We start from the raw sequence: 18,319 nt of genomic DNA on the forward strand, positions 1-18,319 counted from the left end.
GGGCGGGTCAGACATACCAAGACACACTGATCAAGGATGCCGACCCTACTCACAGCACCGGCCAGGATACCAATCGTATAGGACCACCAAAAAGACTCAATATTGACAGAAAGAACAAAAAGCCTGGGAAAGACTCTCATCTTGTCAGGCTGGGGAGTCCAAAAGACCCCCATATTTTCACTCCAACCCAGGAAGAGTCCCTCCACTCAAGCTTAGATCAAAGGGCAGAATCTTTCATAGATGACGACCTAGTACCGGCAAGCAACAGACGTGAGAGTCAGTCATACGCCGGTACATCTAGTGAGCCTCGATGCGATGGCGATATGCTGCTTCCCGTCTATCGGCCAGGGTGTCAGTAGAATTGCTCGTAAGAGATCCAATAATATAGACGTTTTGTCAGTCTGGGCCGGCAGTTAGGCTATGCTCATTTAGTGCCCTCACTGCCCTGGATGTTGGAGGATAACTCTCCATAACCTGGCTTCAAGATGAATGGGGAGTTGGCGATGGGTAGAAGGAGGCGCATCTGTTGTGCTACCTAGTAGCCGCCTAGCCGCGCTCATGGCTGAGGGCGGTGTGGTCAGTCAACTTTCTCCCCGCCAACTCTGTGATACATCACTTGAGTAAGTCGTACCTGAAGTGACAGACGTCAAACTGAGCTGAAGTAACCGGCAGTGCCATAAATACCATCGTGACAAACAAGTGTCATTTCGAAGTAACATAATTGCCCAGTACTGGCGTTAAAACCAGCCCCCATATTGCAACAGTATATCCAAAACACGAATACGTGATGGGAAAATTGAGCAGGCTTGCCATTGGTAGCAAAGTAATTGACGTGTAAGACGGGAATAGAGGTGGATATATGGCTTCATGCATGCAAACATAGCGTTGGCCGAGCCGCGACTCGCCACACAGACGACACAACGTCGGGGAAAAAGAGAAAAGGGGAGATGAGAAATGTATATCCTCTTCTTTAAGCGAATCAGGTGAGTGAAAATTCATTCCAAAATTGTTGAGGGGTGCTGGATGAAGCGGGACTGAACATGCAGAGTCCCGACTCTAAGACCATCTCGACTCATCATCCTGAGCGTGTCATGAAATAAGTGGACAAGAAATCTGGAAACTCACATTAGCTGCGTTGATTGACTCCGCCGGAAAAGTAAGATCCTATATCCTGTTACTAACGAGTAACGACAACAAAGGTCCCGATCTTGTTCTACCCATTTCCTCCATGAACAACGCTGACTCATCCTTTCTGTTCCGTCTACTTATACTATACCGTCACGCCCATTCCCTCTTGTTCCTTTTTCTTTCCTTTTCTCTTTGAAGTTTTCCTCCTTTGAGTCCCCGCCTCCCTTAGGTTGTATCAGCCTGTTCGTTATGTCTTGGTACAGTTCAACTGTACTTGGGGTTTCGGTTTCTTGGAAATTCAGGAAGACATGTCCGACAGGTCCAGGTTGTGACGTGGGTGTGGCGAATCTGGGCGAACACAACTTGACGTGTTCCTGTCTGGGTTACCTTGACAAAAGATATGAAGATTCGGATTGTTCGCTACCCCCCAGTTCGGGGCTCGAGTTGGACTGGACAGTCGACTGAAGTCATACATATCGCAAGCTGGGATCCTAAACTCTTCGATACAGGTAAGTTAAGTATCACCGCTAGATGCGGTGAGCAGATATTGACAATCTCTATCTGAACAGTGTGATGAGATCTCTGCTTTGAGACAGCAGGTGGAACATTCACCCCAGCAGGTTCCTTTGGCCTTTCTTTCCAAGCTTACTACGCTGAAATTACTTCACTTGAAGTAGGACGAATCAGCTCAAAATATCCCTACCTTCCTACTCTTCTTCGTCAGAGCTTCAGCAAGTCATCTTGTTCACGCCGACAACATTCACTGGATCTTCGGCGTGGGTATAGTGTTTCAACCCTTTGCAACCACTCTTACTCAGGTTAGTGAGCAGTGGCAGACGGACACCTTGATTTCAGACTCTAACACAATTTTTGACATGTAGCCGAGGATTTTGTCGGAGCCTCACCTTTGGCCTCTGACCTTTTTCTTCTCGTCCTTCGTCATATCGACAGTCTCGCGAAGACCAAGCAAGGGAAATCAAGGTGTGCTGTTTGGCCGTGTCTGTGTCTTCCGATAACCCGAGCTATAAAGGAGGAAAGCTTCTCCTCTCACCTTCAGATCCTTACCTTCCTTCCTACATAGCACTTTACATTACAGCAGTCTATTCAAGCACTTAAACCCCACACACGTTGAACAATCCTCAACCAAACGAAGCTTACACAATAGGTCTCCCCGCGTTCAAAGAAGATGTAAGCTTACTTCTCTTCTCATGTATTCATCCCATCTTCTTTTACCTCGTATCTTCACTTGACGGGACTCGCGTTTGTGATTCAAGGCGTATCTCTCTCGGGCGGTCCTTGGCTGATGCAATCCACGAGGGTTCCAGTAAGTTACTTGTGTTGTTTGGTGAAAGTGATATTGACTGTTGAAAGGTACCGGCCTCGTTGAATGGAAATCCGGTTGAGCCTGACAGACCAACAAGATGCCAACATTTGCCGCTTTTCGGGAAAAAGCTTTGGCACACTTGTCCCCCTTCGTTATAAACTCATCGAACAAATGAGTGCCGACAACGACCGTTGGGGGCATGAGAAGGATTGGCCGCAGGAATCATGAGATGGAACGGTGGAAATGGCCCATACAAACGGCATTGAACGGGATATTGACGCTCCCTTGGTAGCTTGAACTGTATGTTCTTCTTCCAAACCGCTCCCTAATTGAAACACTGACCTCTAAACAGCCCCTTTCCAAGCAACCAATACACCGCGTCTACGAAGATGTTTACCGTCTGAAGTCAGCCAAATTTGCTTCGTTTCAACAGCCACCAAATGTTTCTCATTACTTGGCGTCAAGATCCCACGGTCGCATTCAAGTTTCGCAAGGTTGACCAGGCAATTCACCCGTCGATTGTGGTAAGCATGTCGGATCCGATCGGTTGGATACCCAGAAACTAAGTCAAGCTAGGAGAAGGCCACCAAGGTGAAGCATTTCACCACACACCGCGACCGCCAGAACGGCCTCCAAGTTCGACGACTCCAACAACTCCCAATAATCCTCAACCAGAACGGGATACTTCAAACTCTTCCTGAGGGTTCGAGTAAGTTATTGGCGTTCTTGACTGGAAGTGATACTAATTGTTGATAGGTATCGGCCTCATGGATTGAAGACCAACAACCGGATGACGTTCCCTTCGTGTGTCCATCTTGGGCCAAGGTCGCGAAACCCCTCGTCGGACAGCTCAATGAGTTTGAGCAGCGCAGCACTGCTGACGGTGTCCGTCTAGTCCAGAGAACTCATTCAATGCGTACCAGCGCCGCACTGTCAGCAATGTTGATCCCTGTTCTTTAGGCGCGTTTCCCAGCAGGATGAGTCTTTTGCTAGCATCATCGGTATGATTCTTTTTGAGCTGCATCCTGCCGACTATCCCTCGACATGAAATCCATGTCGTTACCGGATACAAGCCAGGTTTCAATTCAAACCATCCCCTGGTTCAGACCTCAACAAGTAAGAGAATCTCTGACCAGTGATGAACCCGTCATCCACCCATCGACAAGAGGAGCAAAGACCATTACATTCTAAAGCCTCAACATCCCTCCACCTAAACCAGGTACTGCCTACTCTTCCATCACATAGTTGCTGCGATAATAACCCTTTCTAGATTTATATATATAAAACATGCCACACGGAGGTCGATCATGACCTACTCTCCGTCTGGCAACATGTATCCAACATGCCCTCTGCTTTCTCGAAGCTTTCAGAAAAGGCTATCGCGGACAACATGGAGTATCACACTGACACAAAAGACTGCCGAGACCGTATCAAGTCTTTATACTGTAGTATCAGCGATGAAAGGAAGCGAAGAGCCCGACTTCAGGAAAAGTCTCTGAGACTATCCAATGAGCTCAGCTACTATCGCAGCATAGCCGCTGTCATCGATCTTGGTCCTGACCAGTCACCCTTCATTTTCTTGAACATCAACTTGGTACCGACATCCTTCGTCAGTCACTCCTAGGATGACGACAGACGGAGGAAATTTTAGTTTGAGATTCCGCGAGACAGCCAACATCGCGCCTCTGACAGCCTGTCTGAAGATACTTCTCCTCTTCTTCTGTCCTAAGACTTACCAAGCCCTGTGTCGCGGAAACCTATGAACGAGTATGAGGATATTGCCCCTACTACGCGTTCAGCAAGACACTAGCCCAGATCATGATCAACCGTCTTGAAGCGAATGTGGGTTTGAACACGCGACAGTCAGACCTGAAGACAGCTCAGGGCTGTTGTGATGAGACCAAAAAGCCGTCGACGAGAAAGCAACGTCGAATCGACTCTGCAAGGTAGCCATAATCGTGGCTTGGTCTATAGGTACGTCCTTTTTATCTGCCTCGCAGACCGGTCACTAATCTTTCAGTATATATAAGGTATCCTGATTTCGGACTTCCGTACAAGGGCAACTCTTCAAATCTGCCATTGCTGCAAAGGCCTTTCTACTTTACCCAATCTGGCTTTGCCATCAAGTCAGGAGTCAAGGTGTTCACGCAAGAGCAGCTTGACCACAAAACGATCTTCGAGTTGCTCAGCTTCTACCACGAGGCTTTTCCCGCAACGATCGGGTTTGACTCCACACCATTGCCGTGTAGAATCGTGTTCTGGGGTCCAAGAGCAACGGAAGATTCTCTCTCAAACTGGTGTTGTAGCCAACGCGATCCACCATTCGCAGCTTTATCCAGCATTCCTGGTAGCCGCCGAGTTATGGTCAAGCGCCTTGAGCAGAACAGGGACGCTACGCGCATCTCCCATTTTCACCTTCAGACCTCCCGAGACAATCTCGTTCACAAGTACTGGTTAGGAACTGAGCTTTTGTTAATCGCCGGAGCAATCTCCAATCACACAGATGGTTGGACAGCAACTTCTGCGGCTGCATCAATTCCGCAGAAGAGTTGCCGCCCTTTTCTTCTCCCACACATCACGTCCCATGAACAGAATCTGTTTCACGCTCTTGTTCAATCATCATTGTCTCGACATACGCAACCGTTCCGCCTTGGCCAGCGAGACAGTCAAAACATCTTTCGCCGGGCATTTATCGATCGATCGCCGACTGTCCAACACTCAGCAACTCGACAACATCCGGCAACGTTACCTTCACCCTACGGAATTCATGCGATCGGAACATCCAGAACACCAATCCATACGTCATAAGATGGGATACTGGATACGCTTCGCCCGTATCAGACCTACCAGAGCAATCAGCGGAACCAGTTGCACTGAAGCCCCTCTCAGACATGTTTAGGTTCGGGTAACTTGAGCATCAACAGAAGGGTCTAGCACACCAGATTCGTGCAATGGGCCATATTGTCACTGAGCATTATGTTTTCGGGCCAAATGCTTGGCGTCAAAGCATTGCGAATCTTCACCTATCTTTGCTACTTACTTCAAAGTGTTGCATCTTGTATTTTGCCCATTGTTGGGCTGAGCTCATCAGCATACATCGCGCTGCTCACGGATATTCGGATCAGGTCAATACGGACACTTTGAAGGTGACCAAGGAGCAATTTCAACTCCTACACGCCTGAATCACCCACCTCCCTTCGCTCAGAGCCCCTCATGAAGGTCGAACAGGCATTGACGGCCCATGGGACTCTAGCAAGGGCCTTGGACATGACATCTCGAACAACGCTCAGAAGATGAGGGCCTTCCCTTTTACAGGCACCATGTCTCTGGGCTGGTAAGATCACCCTTTGAGTGTGTTCAACAGGCACTGGCAGTCGACCTCATATCGGTCAAAATCACTCAGCTTGTCCGTGACCGCGACGCTGGCCTACCGGTCGAAAACTGCATAGAGCACCAAGGTTCAACCGGTAACCACAGTCCTTTCTGAGCATCCCGCAGTTGGGGTCAATTCCCAAGTCTACCAGATACGTAACCAGATGGTCTATTCAACCACAGGAGCACTCTTCCTACCAACAATTCCAGCAGCAGGAGAAGCGCCAGCAACAAATTCAAGAACAGCTGGAGCAAGGACACAGCATCTCCGGCAAATGCCAATTGCTAATATCAAAAGTCCAGCAGGCGACAACACTTGCCACATACCCATGCTATGAATGTACAGTCAGTAAAGCTGTCAGAGGAGAAGCTAGAGAACATCTCTAATCACCACAGCTGTGTCAAAGGTAAGTAAATATACCTAATAAAGTAATTACAGTTCTAACAAGCAGATCTGACAAGACTCGCGTTGAAATTGGAAGAGTGTTCCATCACACGTCGCTCTCTTTCACATCAACAACAAGAGATACTCTAGTACTTTGGGTGCATCATTTCGAGATTGGGGCTGTTCACAAGTCAGGCTCGATGCATTGGCACCATTACGAACTTCTTCGATATCTTGACCTGCACTCAAAGGCAGGCACATCGACGGTGAAGGGAGTCTATTGCCTCGATGATACATGCTTTAAAGCTCTGTGGGTAAGATTGAGAACCTTACGGTCGAGGAATCACCGCTCTAGGATGAGCGAGAATGAATGTCCTGACAGCTGGAGTTCATCTATTATATACGACAGTTGGAACACCACTGCGACTACGTTGGAGCAAAGGGTGGTGGTGTTCGTCACAGTACCTGTCTGCAGAAATCGGCTGGTGGTGGTCCATCGCAACACCGAGATCCTCCGGAAACATGGCTAGACGAATGGCAATGTCCGGCAGCGACGAGCTGACATACGCGACCCCAATATTCTCGACCTGGCCGCTACCAACACAAGCACATTGCCACCTATTTTCAGACCTCAGCCTGCTCCCCGGTCGGGACTACCTCGTCTACGCACCTGGATATCCTTGTGCCTACCTACTCGTTTTTCATCCCTTCTATATACTATATACAGCCTGACATCCCAATGGCTCCTGAGCAGGGAGCTTTTGATTGGCATTATCAAATCCCGGCATTCATGGTATGTTACTGTCATCTGCGCACTGTGAAACTGCTAATATCATCCAGTCGGAGCTTCAGTAGGCAGACAGGAGCACCTTCAACCTTGAAGCTGGAAACCGGAGAAAAGTCGACGTAGCCCCAGACACCTTGGAACCACTGGGCTACGAGTACACTACGGTTGGTCTGACAGTGCCTATCGTGAACGCTTTCATGGACGCCTTGAGCCCAAACCCCGGTATGAACAACAACAAGGCCGGAAGGCGCGATGCCTTCTCCTGTAACGTCATGCTTACAGCAAATGGGGATCAGTTCCTCAAGCCTGGAAAGCCCCCGACCAAGCAAGATCACCCCAGCTCAGCACCATAGGTATGCTAGGGCGTTTGCCAAGGCGTACCTCGAGGCCAAAAAACCCACGACCAAGCAAGACCTCACCATCTCAACACTATGAGTTTGCCAGGATGTTCCTCTCGGCCAGAAAAGCCATGAACTAGATTCCGAAGGCTATCCGACAAGGTGGTGTTGTTTCTGTTATTGTGGACAAAGATGCCGAGGTGGCTCGCTGCTCTCCATTCGAGCCAAAGCCTTCCAACGCTTGAGTCTCGGAAAGCAAACCATCAATGGGACATGGCAGAGAGAAAGCCGAACTTTGCCACTGTTATACCACACCAGGCGTTGTGGTCTTCCCTGCGACGGCGACATTCCAGACCCAACCCAAGGTCAAATTCTACTTCGGGTCATGTCGTTTGCCAGGCCTGAATCGTTATGGTGTTAATGCGTGTATATTTCTGTGTCTGGGTATTCTCGCCCCCGCTTGAACATTCGACCACTGCACAGACCGAGTCGGCTGCCACCAGTACAGTCATTCCCACGCTGTCATTCAGTGCGCCCATCCCAACCGCCGTATCCGATATTATATCCATTACTCTGGATCGACGTCCACAATGAAGCTCCAAGTGATAACGTCACGCAGGATTGTCCGATGTGTCGCGCCAACCTTCGAAGCATCTGACTCCGACTTCCACAGGGGCGTTATGCGATATTTTCATCACCACTGGAGCCGGTCCTGGATTCGATGCAGGCAAGATTGAGGAGAGAAGGAGACCAAGTCCAATAAGACTAGAATGCGGGGCCAAGCTGCGTACATCGTCACACGCAATGGCAGTGCCGAAATGGCTCATATCTGGCTCTCTCCTCAGCAGTCCCCTTCACCAACGTCTTCCCCTCACAGCTGGTCGGAACAGCGTCTCCCCTACGATCTGCTTGGTGATATCTATCACCATATGTACAACCACTCGCCGAACCGTCGACTATCACCTTCACGTTACTTTGCCTGTCTATACCTCCGATGTGTCGCGTGGACCCCACTCTGACTGCGGTGAACCAGTCAACACAACGAGCATGCATGCTTGAGTGAGATTCACCTTCGGCCGTCGCAGTCCTCGCTAAGGGGGTTGGCGATGCACGATACGCGGATTGCAACATTAAGCGCTGGTTCGACCAGATGATTCTGTCTGCACCTTCGTTTCTCTCCAATTCCAACCATCCCCCATGTCGACTGGTTCTCTCGCACCGCCCAGATCTAAGTCGGTTTCGCGAGCATACCTCGAATAATTCGGGGACTATGCGCTGGTACAGCAACCGATCCACGAGACCGTCCAGCTACGACCTTCGCGAGTTAGCGCTGTCAAACGGGTGATGTACGTCGAGCAGATCGGCGAACAAACACCTGGATAGCCTTTCCCACAGTTGGCGCTTTTGTTCTTGATAGAATTGTGACACGCCACGATCAAGTGCCGTTGACGAAAGCTCTCTGGATGAACCTTTCCGCCATGGTAGGTTCTTGGAGTCTGGCTGTATGAGTTCGGATATGCCCTCCGGCCTGGGCCAAGCCCTCCAGCAAAGTCGCAGAGTTCAAACCTCAGCATTTGGAAAACACCTGAAATTACCAAAGCGGGAGTAAAGAATTACATGAGAACAACCTAACGTACAGAAACAAGTACCAAGCCTTTCTCTACGTTAGATCAGTTCTTCGGCCCTCCATCATCAAGATGGAAAAGAATGGCATTGCGACTGTGAGCAATGGTATATACCACGTCCAAGGTAGAGGCCCTGGATTGGGCGGAGGTTTCGGAGATCGCGCAGAGCAAAGTTTCAGAAGGCCCAGAAAGTTCTAGGAGGGCCAACGAGGAAGTTCCGGTCAAGCAGCCTTTTGTTACTGCCTCTGATCTCGCCGCGGACCGCGCACAAGGATGGACGGTTTTGTACAAGGCAACGCTTACCAATCGAAAACCAGCTGTCCACAGAGGACACAACACAAGCCAAGGACCTTACATGTCTTGTATCCTTTGAAGATAGCGAGGAGATGTGGGAGGCCAGCTCACAGAGCAGAACGGCTGGACCTCTTCTAATGCTGGGCGACATCACCGCTGATGGCCCAGCCGCTGACGTCTAAACATCGACCACCTTGAGGACGTCAGAATGTATGATCTTCTGGGTCTGGTTGACGAGAACTCCCATCCTGGATGCCGTCTTTGGGTTGAGTTCAACATGTGGAAGAATGGGATGTGTCAAAAAGAAAAAAAAAAACGATGAAGTAAGTGAGCTGCCGGTCCTCGTTCAATCAAACCCACCTGACATTCAAAAGCAGCTGCCGACACAACTTTCGGTCGTCTTCTTGAAGTACACAACACTCCTGGGAACACTCCCGAGAGCACTCAGACTATCCGAATGGAGAAACCCACCAAAGCAGAGTCATTAGCGATCAACGGTCTCAAATTTTCTTCAAACCCCACTCGACGTAGGTGGGAGACGACCGCCGGTAAGCTACCTCTACAATCATCATATCATCTGCTAACCTACCGAGGCAGCCGCCACGAGACAGGAAGGGGAGCCGGCTGCACGGAGAAGAGCTCCTGGCCGACGTCGCGCTATCGAACACATCACTTTTCATGATTTCAGCACTCCATCCTCGCAGGCCCAACCATCAGCTCAGTCAAGCGTTCCATTCCAAACGACCAATGCTACTCAAACAACCTGCAATCCGGCAATATCATTGCCTCCAGGCCAACCCAACCAAACCCCGCGATTCGCCATCCCCAAGGGTCCTGCTCTCAGGGAACAGCGCAATATACATGGAACCAATGACTTTGAACAAGGATATAACGAAAATCAATCTGATTCCAGATCTTTGCAAAGTTGAGTCGACCCAAGCTTTGACAGACCGGGGAGTGGCTGCAGAGCGGGCACATGTTCCCCATCACACATACCGGGCGGCAAGATGCCTCCAGGCAAAGGCACATACCGAAACGATTGGTGCGAGAGGGCGAGTAAGCTACTGGGGAAACAGAAATATGCCAGAATCAAATAGGACTCCTGACAACATCGATAGCAATGGTAAGGAAACTTGCGATGGTGCGCATATGAAAAACACAGGCTAATTCGAACGACAGAAAACAATCTGGAGCGACATCAACGACCTGTATCATCGATATTTTGAGTAGATCGTTACAATGAATTCATTACTGAAGCTCCTAGCGAGGAGGTATAGAATGTCGGCAGCCGAATAGAAGAAGAAATCGCCATCAACACCGGAGGCGCAGAAGATCAGCAGATTGAGACAGCTATGAGAAGTTTCGCATTATCAGAAATCACAAATGAACCGAACACTTCCTCCCAATGTGTGATTCTTACCACCGCTCCTCGATAAGGATCGGTTCTCTCGCGAAAGGGGTTGGCAGCCCAACACTTCACAGAGGTGCATCAAGGAGTCTATACTATATGCCCACATGGCGACTATGGTCGGGATTTCAAGAAGGAATATGAAGTTGATGAACACGCCAAGTCAGCGCAGCCTAGACTCACTGGATCCCGCGACTCAGGGACAGCTGATGGGGTAAGTGACCTATTGACTCTCATTCAATTAAGCCCGTCTAACATTCATAGGACTACGTCAACTTTACCGAGATTTTTATTTCTGCAAATGCAGGTCCCATCTTTTGCCATTCGTGGCTTTCGAGGTCTTCGGCGTGAAGCGTCGTGACGATCGCTGGAAGAAACGACATCTACTCCCCGTCTGCACAGCGCACTGTGTAGACTCTCAGGCGGCTGTCAATGATGCGTCTCCCATTAACGAACAATCTTATCGTCGCAGCGGAAGCTTGAGTTACACGCCTGTCACACCCAGTCTTAAGACCCAAAGTCGACATGTTGGCTACATTTTCCTTTCGTCTACAGACCCCAACAGCGGCGCCCAAGACAGTGTGGCTGAGTGGGTTTATGCGCATGCTTACTGTCAACTCGTCAGCTTTAACCTAACAACTCGACGAGCCGTCCCTACAACAAAGGGAGGCTAGAATCGTCATAAAGCAAGAACAAGGTGACGCACCCATCAGTAACAGTACCTTTTTTGACGGGAAACCTTGCACTCGACTCTGCCCGGAGACCCCATGCGGAGCTTGAGAGGGGCCTTTCCAAGGAACAGGAGACTCTTCACATCTTACGAGATTCCGGACAAGAACACCGACTTCAAAAACGAAGACCATGCCCCTGCCATTCGCCCATTAGGTCACATTCTCGAAACCTCCTCTTTGTGATTTTGAACAATTTTCTGGAGAGGCTGAGCAAACGAACAATGTTCATACCGAACGGCTCGGCCGTTGCTGCTCTGCTGGTTTACTCTTATTTCTGACTTCTACATCTGCCTTCGGTAGATTCTACTATCTATCCCCACCGCATCGTCTTCCCTTTGGACACCATACAGGGAGGACTTGAATACCTGTTCAATCTTCAGGGTCTCAGTGAGACCATGCACACTTGGCTCGATGAAGGATCCTTGGCTTTCGAGCTCTTTCCCAGCTCGCAACGCCAATCTGGAAACAAGTGGTACGCATTGTATTGACCCTTATACGATGACGGCATTCAAGGACAACAAACCGAAATATGCAAATCGCTTTTGCACTGTTTGCAAGGAACATATACCCTCTGGAGCAACCGTGACTAAGGATGGGAGTTGCATGTCCTGTTACAAGATCCGGGATGGAAAGGCAAGGAGAACAGAGGCAGTGTACTAACCCCTGTACGATGACGGTATTTACGGTTGTTGAGAGCAGAGGCAGAGAAGACATGCTCTACTCCGTATCCCACTTCAAAGTCCTCTCACTCATGGACCTTCTCCTTGCCCCCAGATTTCGAGCCGTATTATTGATTGCATTCATGTCGGCTCAGGGATCTGACCCCGCTCTCAAGCACAGAAGAGCTTTGGGCAATTTGGAACCAGTTAAACTTCGCTTCCGCTCAGAGACTGGCGTGCAAGCACCGTAGCCCAGTTCGTACCCGCGTACTTAACTCTACTATCGGAATTCTGCGACGTCCTTACAAAGCGGTTCAAGCGGACCACGTCAGGGCTCATCAGAGAACTCCATCAAGCTCGCTACACGCCCCGACAAGTTCAGAACGGACTCACACTTGCCCAGTGGGAATCGCTAGTGAGTGACGCCCATCACCGTTCGGCCATTCTGATTATAAATACAATCAACTCACTGTACAATGATTGAACGCCTTCCGATAGGTTATATACCTTACCCAAGATCAATACTCACGGGTCCATGCGGTTCATCCCTCGGACAGCTCTCGAAGCCATGATCAATCGGCTTGGGACTTTGTTCCGCGATACGCAGAAAGAGGGTTTGCCGGCCCATACACTAGGGTAGTTATACTCCAATAATTACATCGAGGCATATTTGCCCAAAGGGGAGAGCCTGCAATCCGGGCAGTTGTTCCTCATCGCTCATGACAGCGAGGCTGATGCCAATTTGTGTGGCATGTTCTTCGAGGCCCAACCAGGAGCTAGCTTTGACTCAGCGAACCTGCCCCCCATTGTATTGGCGGATGAGAGGTTATATCATGAAGAGATCGCCAAACACTCCTCGAAAGACATTGATCCAACAAGATGGACACGTTTGATCATTTCAACAGTACTTGCCTCAGACGAAAATCGGAATAACGTGTGGACCACCGGGCCTTTCTCACGTACACGCTAAAAGTGGCTGGCGGTGTTGTGGAATCAACGCTGCGAACATTGCAGTGACAATGAATTATGCATCGAGCCCAGTCACCCAGAGCGCATCCTTCCTGCCTGGTTGTCCGCTGTGTGGACGGACTATACCGAAGTACCCCTTGACTACATACAGGAGCTTTGCAGCGGGTGATCTTGGCGACTGAACACCAGTGATTCAGCCCTTTGTTACTCCCCACTGAATCACTGATCTACTCTTTTCGGGAGGACCATTATCACCCACCACTATGGCACTCCCGGTCTCTTCTGCCACTCATCCAAGATTCAAGACACCAGAAAGACCGGATGATGACGGCAGCCGAAGGACATGCCGTACGTATCATGGCTTTCTATTTGAGAACCACCATCCCAACAGACTACGTTTGACTCACGTTCAACTGATTCTTAGACAAATAAGACGCTTACGCCTTGGCAATCGTCCTCGTCGCCATCTACTCCTACCGGTGCTTCGGGCTGGCTCTGTACCACACTGCTCGTGCAAAATACCGTTCGCCGTGCAGAGTTTATCTCGATAAGAACAATTGAACTTTGTCTACGAACATGAGCATTCCGCTGCAGAACAGTACCGAGAATACGCTGTGTAACAGTAACAGTCTGCAGCTCCGACAACGAAAATGCGAACATCATTGCTGAAGCTAAGTGGAATGCTTCCACAGCAGATCTCAACGAGAGTTGAGAACCAAGAAAAGGCTCTCGGGCCATTGTCGAGACGAAGTACGGCGAATTTCCTGTTCTCTCTCCAACACTTCAGAGAGGTACATCAATTATGGAAAAGAGATATCTCTTACTGTGGCGAAAAGACAATTGCTAGCCAACTCCGACAAGAACAATTTCACCACATGATGGTAGTTATATTGGATGTGCATCTTACGCTACCTCAAGACGTGACCTTGCCAAATAATTTGAGAACATCCAACTTCTGTGAGCCAGCACTAGGATTGCAGCCGAAGAAATTAGTTGTTACTCTACCAACGCCCAGTATCATTACAGTCGAACTTATTACCACTACGGTGTCATCGGTAGAGAACAAGCTGTCGGGCTCCATCCGAATTGCGGCGATCGGAGGGGGTTCATGTTACTATCATGTGGAACGTACAGTGAGATGCTTTCAGCCCGTCTTTCTGCTCGCCACCTGAGACGTCCAACGAATCAGAAATGTCTGTCAGTATATAACACTGCACGCACAACAAACGTACAAGAGATCTTTTCGAAGATGATGCAGCGCACCCGGCGATATCCAAGATTCAACCGAGCTTGTGCAAGAGAATCTGGAGTTGGTAACGGTGAAATCCGGCGACCAGACCCGACACCAACGGTGAGCTTGGAAACATGAACCCCCAGACAGTCGAGCTCAATCACCTTTCTCTCCCAGACTTCCCGGGAAGTGTCATGCGCTCGGCCTGAGGCTGAGCCACGATACCCAATGTGAAGCATCAAGCTCACGTCTGCCAAGGTAGATGTGAAGTCTGCAAGGAAGCAGGATCCGCCGTTCAGAAGCTTTGCATGTCAGACCACCCGAGGGCAACGAACATTACAGCGATGTAATCGACATCCTTGAACCTCACGAATTGGAACAACCTAGCATGAAGCACTCTGGAGGGTATGTCAACCACGACTGACAAGCTGTTCAAACACGGGGGTTTGGCCATGGAACGAAACAACAGCAAACTAGTCCGTTTCGAAGAACTTGCTTTGCGAAGGGCGTTTGGTCCGCCTTCATCGAAGAAACCACCTGGCCATACTATGCACTGGGTCGCAGAAGGGTTTCTAAGTTGAAGAGCGTGTCACCTGTAATGGCGATGAATGCCGCGATGGATCTTCCAGACTTCAAAAATGTCCTCAATATCTCGTGCCTCGAAGCACAGAGCACGCCGATCGACAACAATCCCCGAACTCAGAATCCGCCGGGTTCAAGACGGAACAGATGACTCAATTTATAAACAGACCTGAAATCTTCTCCGATGCTGGCGACATTGAGATTTCTTCATGCATCTAAGGAACTTCAGCAGTCTGGCGAAGGGGTTCTGCGTGAAAGTCCAGGCTGTCTCAAGACTTTCCAGGACCCAAAGGCACTCGAATTGTGATGCAGTCAGGAGCTGGATTGAGGAACAGGATGTCCTATCCGCTTGATAGTCTTTTCCAATCTGAAGATCTTCAGAAGGCTTCCAAGCTCGGAAACCCTCTATTTTACCGTCCTTTTCGCTTCGCACCAGCACCATCATGTGCCGTCACCATCCAAACACACTCTGCGGAGTCAACCCTCATTCTTATTCTACCCCAAATTGAGGCAGGACTTGTCCAGATGATCAAAACGGGATCTACGACCCGAGAAATGACTGATCGAATTCGAGGAAAGGACATGTCCTTGACTTCGCAGCATACCAAGATGCCCCCTATAACCAAGGCCCGTCTCCGACAGACCATCGACGTTCTCAAGGCCATCCACAACATCACCGATCCCAGACCGGAAATCGCACAGAGAAAGAAGTCACTAACTACAGTTGACCACCTTATTGACAAGGGGGACATCTCCGAGTATATCAAAGCCCAGAGTGCCTCGGATAGCGCGCTACAGTACGCCGCACTTCATCCCAACGAGCTCACCGAACTGGATGAGCTGAATCGCAACGCTTTCGCTTTAGAAATGGTGATGAACTCCATACAACCGGAGTTCGGATTTGATTTGGAACTTTGAAACAACCATAAGCCGTGTTCGAGCTATTCAAGTACCTGGTGGAAGCTTCATCCTGATTCGTTTCCTCATGGCAGCGACTGTCGAACAGCTCAATCAGGAGGCTGGAGCTATTCCATCGGGCGACCCACCAGATGAACCCTCTCATCGATCTTCTGACATTTCTAACACCTTTGCTGAATCCTATATCGCTTCTCGGGATAGTGAATACACGAGGTTTCACCCGGAAATCAGGGACGCACTACTTTCTCTTAAGGTACGAGGATGTGTAGCAACGCTGCGCAGATACCTCGAGTTCTGGTATTTCACATGTACTCATGTTATAACCCAGCATACATGGTGGCCATTTCCCTTTCCAACCAAACGGAGATGTTATACTCGTACTTTGGAAGCGCCACCGGCTCCAAGGTGGGGAGGGTCACAGGAACCTCTTCAGTCTCAGTGTCTTAACCTGCAGCTCGGGCTTGGTGTTGTTTTCTCTCTCGGGCTTCGCGATGAGCCGCCTAGCTGTATCCGCAGATGATACTTGATGAGGTAAGTTAAACCCGGCATAGAACGTCAGATCAAGACCTAAGCTGACCCTGATTAAGGACTGTTGAGCACGGTAGCTACCTGCCGGCCGCGAAATCGCCTGCCCCTCCACCATGAAACTCGCATTTGCAGGACATGAGCGCTTCTTAATAGCCATCCAGAACGTGGGTCAGGCCTTTTCCGGTATGGGAAACCTTACCAAGTTCAGCATCAGTATTACCACAAGAACTCTACGACTAGTGGAGAACGCCGACCTTGCAGAAGTGACTAACGGACGTCACGACTTACAGGACACGTTCTTGGATACAGTCGACCAAGATGAAAGGACAAGGAGTTCCTACCCTAGCCCATCGGAAGATTCCCAGAACGTTTCAAATGATGGAAGCCATAACACGGCGGCGCCCGGCCACCACTCAACTATCAACTGTTGTTCTATCTCTTACAAAATCGGATCCGTTGTCGACTCATACCGCGCAATTCTCCGAAATGCGGCCCACTAGAACCCATCGCAACGGCCGCCCAGCCCATGACAACATCCTTCGGACAACCGAGCTCAAGACTACCGCCATGACGATCTCCACGGTGATGGGTCTTCCTTCTATCGTCTGCCCGACGTTCTGGGGAGATGCGGCTATGATGCTGGAACTAACCGGTACTACTACTACGATAGTGAATGTCGCTACTGGCAGAGCGCTCCAGGCAACACATACGGACGTCTGGAGGAGGTTGTCGACAACTCACCCGCCGCAAGGGACTTCCAAGTTCGAAACACCACAGACAATTCTTTCCACACCTCAAGCTTAGTTATCACCATCCAAACTTTAGAGGAAGACCTTCCAGCATACACCTGCCCAGGCTTGACGATGTTTTCCAAGCTCAGTGGTCCTGTTGGAAGCAGCACCAAGACTTACATCAACACATTGCCTCCTCCTCAGAACGTCTTGGTTGCTACAGGTTCTGAAGGGCATTTTAACGGGGCAAACCATCGAAGGACCCGGTACGGAATTCGATTCTTCGATTGCTACAGACGAGCACGCCAGCAGAGGCCCGACGTGCGGAGCGTGCGGCAAACCGTTTGCCTCAATGAAGATCAGAAGACCTTCAGAGCCCAAGCGTGCGAGCATGTCATTCAGCTTGTGATTCTCAGAACAGGCGTCAGTCACAACTACACCATAGATGCGAGCCTGTTGAGGGATGAACTGACACCATAAGGGCACCTTAAAAGCACTGCACATGGACGAGTTGATCAAAAGACTTGGCCTCACTCAATTCACCACCAATAGCCAATATTGGAGAATTGTCATTAAGAAGCGCGTGATTCTCGAGTAGCGATCTTTGCTGGGCCTCGTAATCCTTGACCAAGAGGTTGACGAGAGTGAATTACTCGTCACACTGCTGTTCAAACGGCACGATAAGGCCGGGGCTGTCCATACTGGCCGATACGATGAGGATGACGTCCAAGACGTCAACGAATATATTCTTTTCCAGTACTGGGTCAGTTTGGCTGTCTAAGTTACTTCCTTGAAGTAGGAGAGAAATACCTTCTCGCGACTGATGCTCCTCATCTTTGGAGAACCACCGAGTTTGGGATGAAGGCTGAGCCCAACGCGACTGAGGTATTGAAGAATACTATTGAACGACGGATTTAGACGGTCTGAGTCCCCTCGACTCCAGACCGAGATCCATGTGCGCAAGGCCATTCGCTCCTTGAGTTCGAGAATCATCGCGATCCTATTGCTCATATTATCGAGATCCTTTGTGATCCTCACAGGGGTCTGACTCCGGAAGCCATCATACGGCTTTTCGGCACCTCGAGCACGATGGACCCCCGGAGATGTTGACAGTACCCAAGGCTAGCCGCCATCTGTTTCAATGCCTTTCAGCGACTCCTACTTAGCCGGAGCCCGTCGACGACAAGCGGCATCATCCTATGCTCAAATCTGTCTCATGGAGAATGAGTCCACCAGTCATTGAGGGTTTCCGCCCGCAACTTGTCCCTGGCCGAGAAATTCAAGTCACTCCCCCTACTGTTGCTACTCC

The 18,319-nt window shown here is 49.8% G+C and overlaps 5 protein-coding genes across 5 annotated transcripts; 4 read left to right on the top strand and 1 right to left on the bottom strand.

Moving 5' to 3' along the window:
* Positions 1-60: 60 nt before the first annotated feature.
* B0J16DRAFT_335970 (uncharacterized protein) lies at positions 61-752 on the bottom strand. Its single transcript, XM_046127147.1, has 2 exons — positions 632-752; positions 61-562 (listed from the first exon to the last, which is right to left on the bottom strand). The coding sequence occupies exons 1-2, from the start codon at positions 717-719 to the stop codon at positions 438-440; spliced, it is 213 nt and encodes a 70-aa protein (XP_045987676.1). The 5' UTR covers positions 720-752; the 3' UTR covers positions 61-437.
* A 5,406-nt stretch (positions 753-6,158) lies between these two features.
* B0J16DRAFT_369849 (uncharacterized protein) lies at positions 6,159-7,349 on the top strand (the record flags this gene model as incomplete). Its single annotated transcript, XM_046130302.1, has 4 exons — positions 6,159-6,231; positions 6,264-6,523; positions 6,937-7,002; positions 7,065-7,349. The coding sequence occupies 4 exons, from the start codon at positions 6,159-6,161 to the stop codon at positions 7,347-7,349; spliced, it is 684 nt and encodes a 227-aa protein (XP_045987677.1).
* Positions 7,350-14,815: 7,466 nt separating this feature from the next.
* On the top strand, positions 14,816-15,882 carry B0J16DRAFT_85289 (uncharacterized protein). The gene has a single exon (XM_046134576.1). The coding sequence runs from the start codon at positions 15,140-15,142 to the stop codon at positions 15,749-15,751; it is 612 nt and encodes a 203-aa protein (XP_045987678.1). The 5' UTR covers positions 14,816-15,139; the 3' UTR covers positions 15,752-15,882.
* On the top strand, positions 15,819-17,092 carry B0J16DRAFT_395699 (uncharacterized protein; the record flags this gene model as incomplete). Its single annotated transcript, XM_046132208.1, has 2 exons — positions 15,819-16,004; positions 16,357-17,092. The coding sequence occupies 2 exons, from the start codon at positions 15,819-15,821 to the stop codon at positions 16,777-16,779; spliced, it is 609 nt and encodes a 202-aa protein (XP_045987679.1). The 3' UTR covers positions 16,780-17,092.
* On the top strand, positions 16,847-17,490 carry B0J16DRAFT_381645 (uncharacterized protein; the record flags this gene model as incomplete). The annotated part of the gene is made up of 2 exons (XM_046131175.1): positions 16,847-16,893; positions 16,950-17,490. 2 exons carry the CDS (start codon positions 16,847-16,849, stop codon positions 17,488-17,490), a joined length of 588 nt encoding a protein of 195 aa, XP_045987680.1.
* Positions 17,491-18,319: the final 829 nt, after the last annotated feature.

The sequence above is a fragment of the Fusarium flagelliforme genome (assembly GCF_020744385.1).
Source record: "Fusarium flagelliforme strain FIESC 12 MPI-CAGE-AA-0113 chromosome Unknown B0J16scaffold_2, whole genome shotgun sequence".
NCBI lineage: Eukaryota > Fungi > Ascomycota > Sordariomycetes > Hypocreales > Nectriaceae > Fusarium > Fusarium flagelliforme.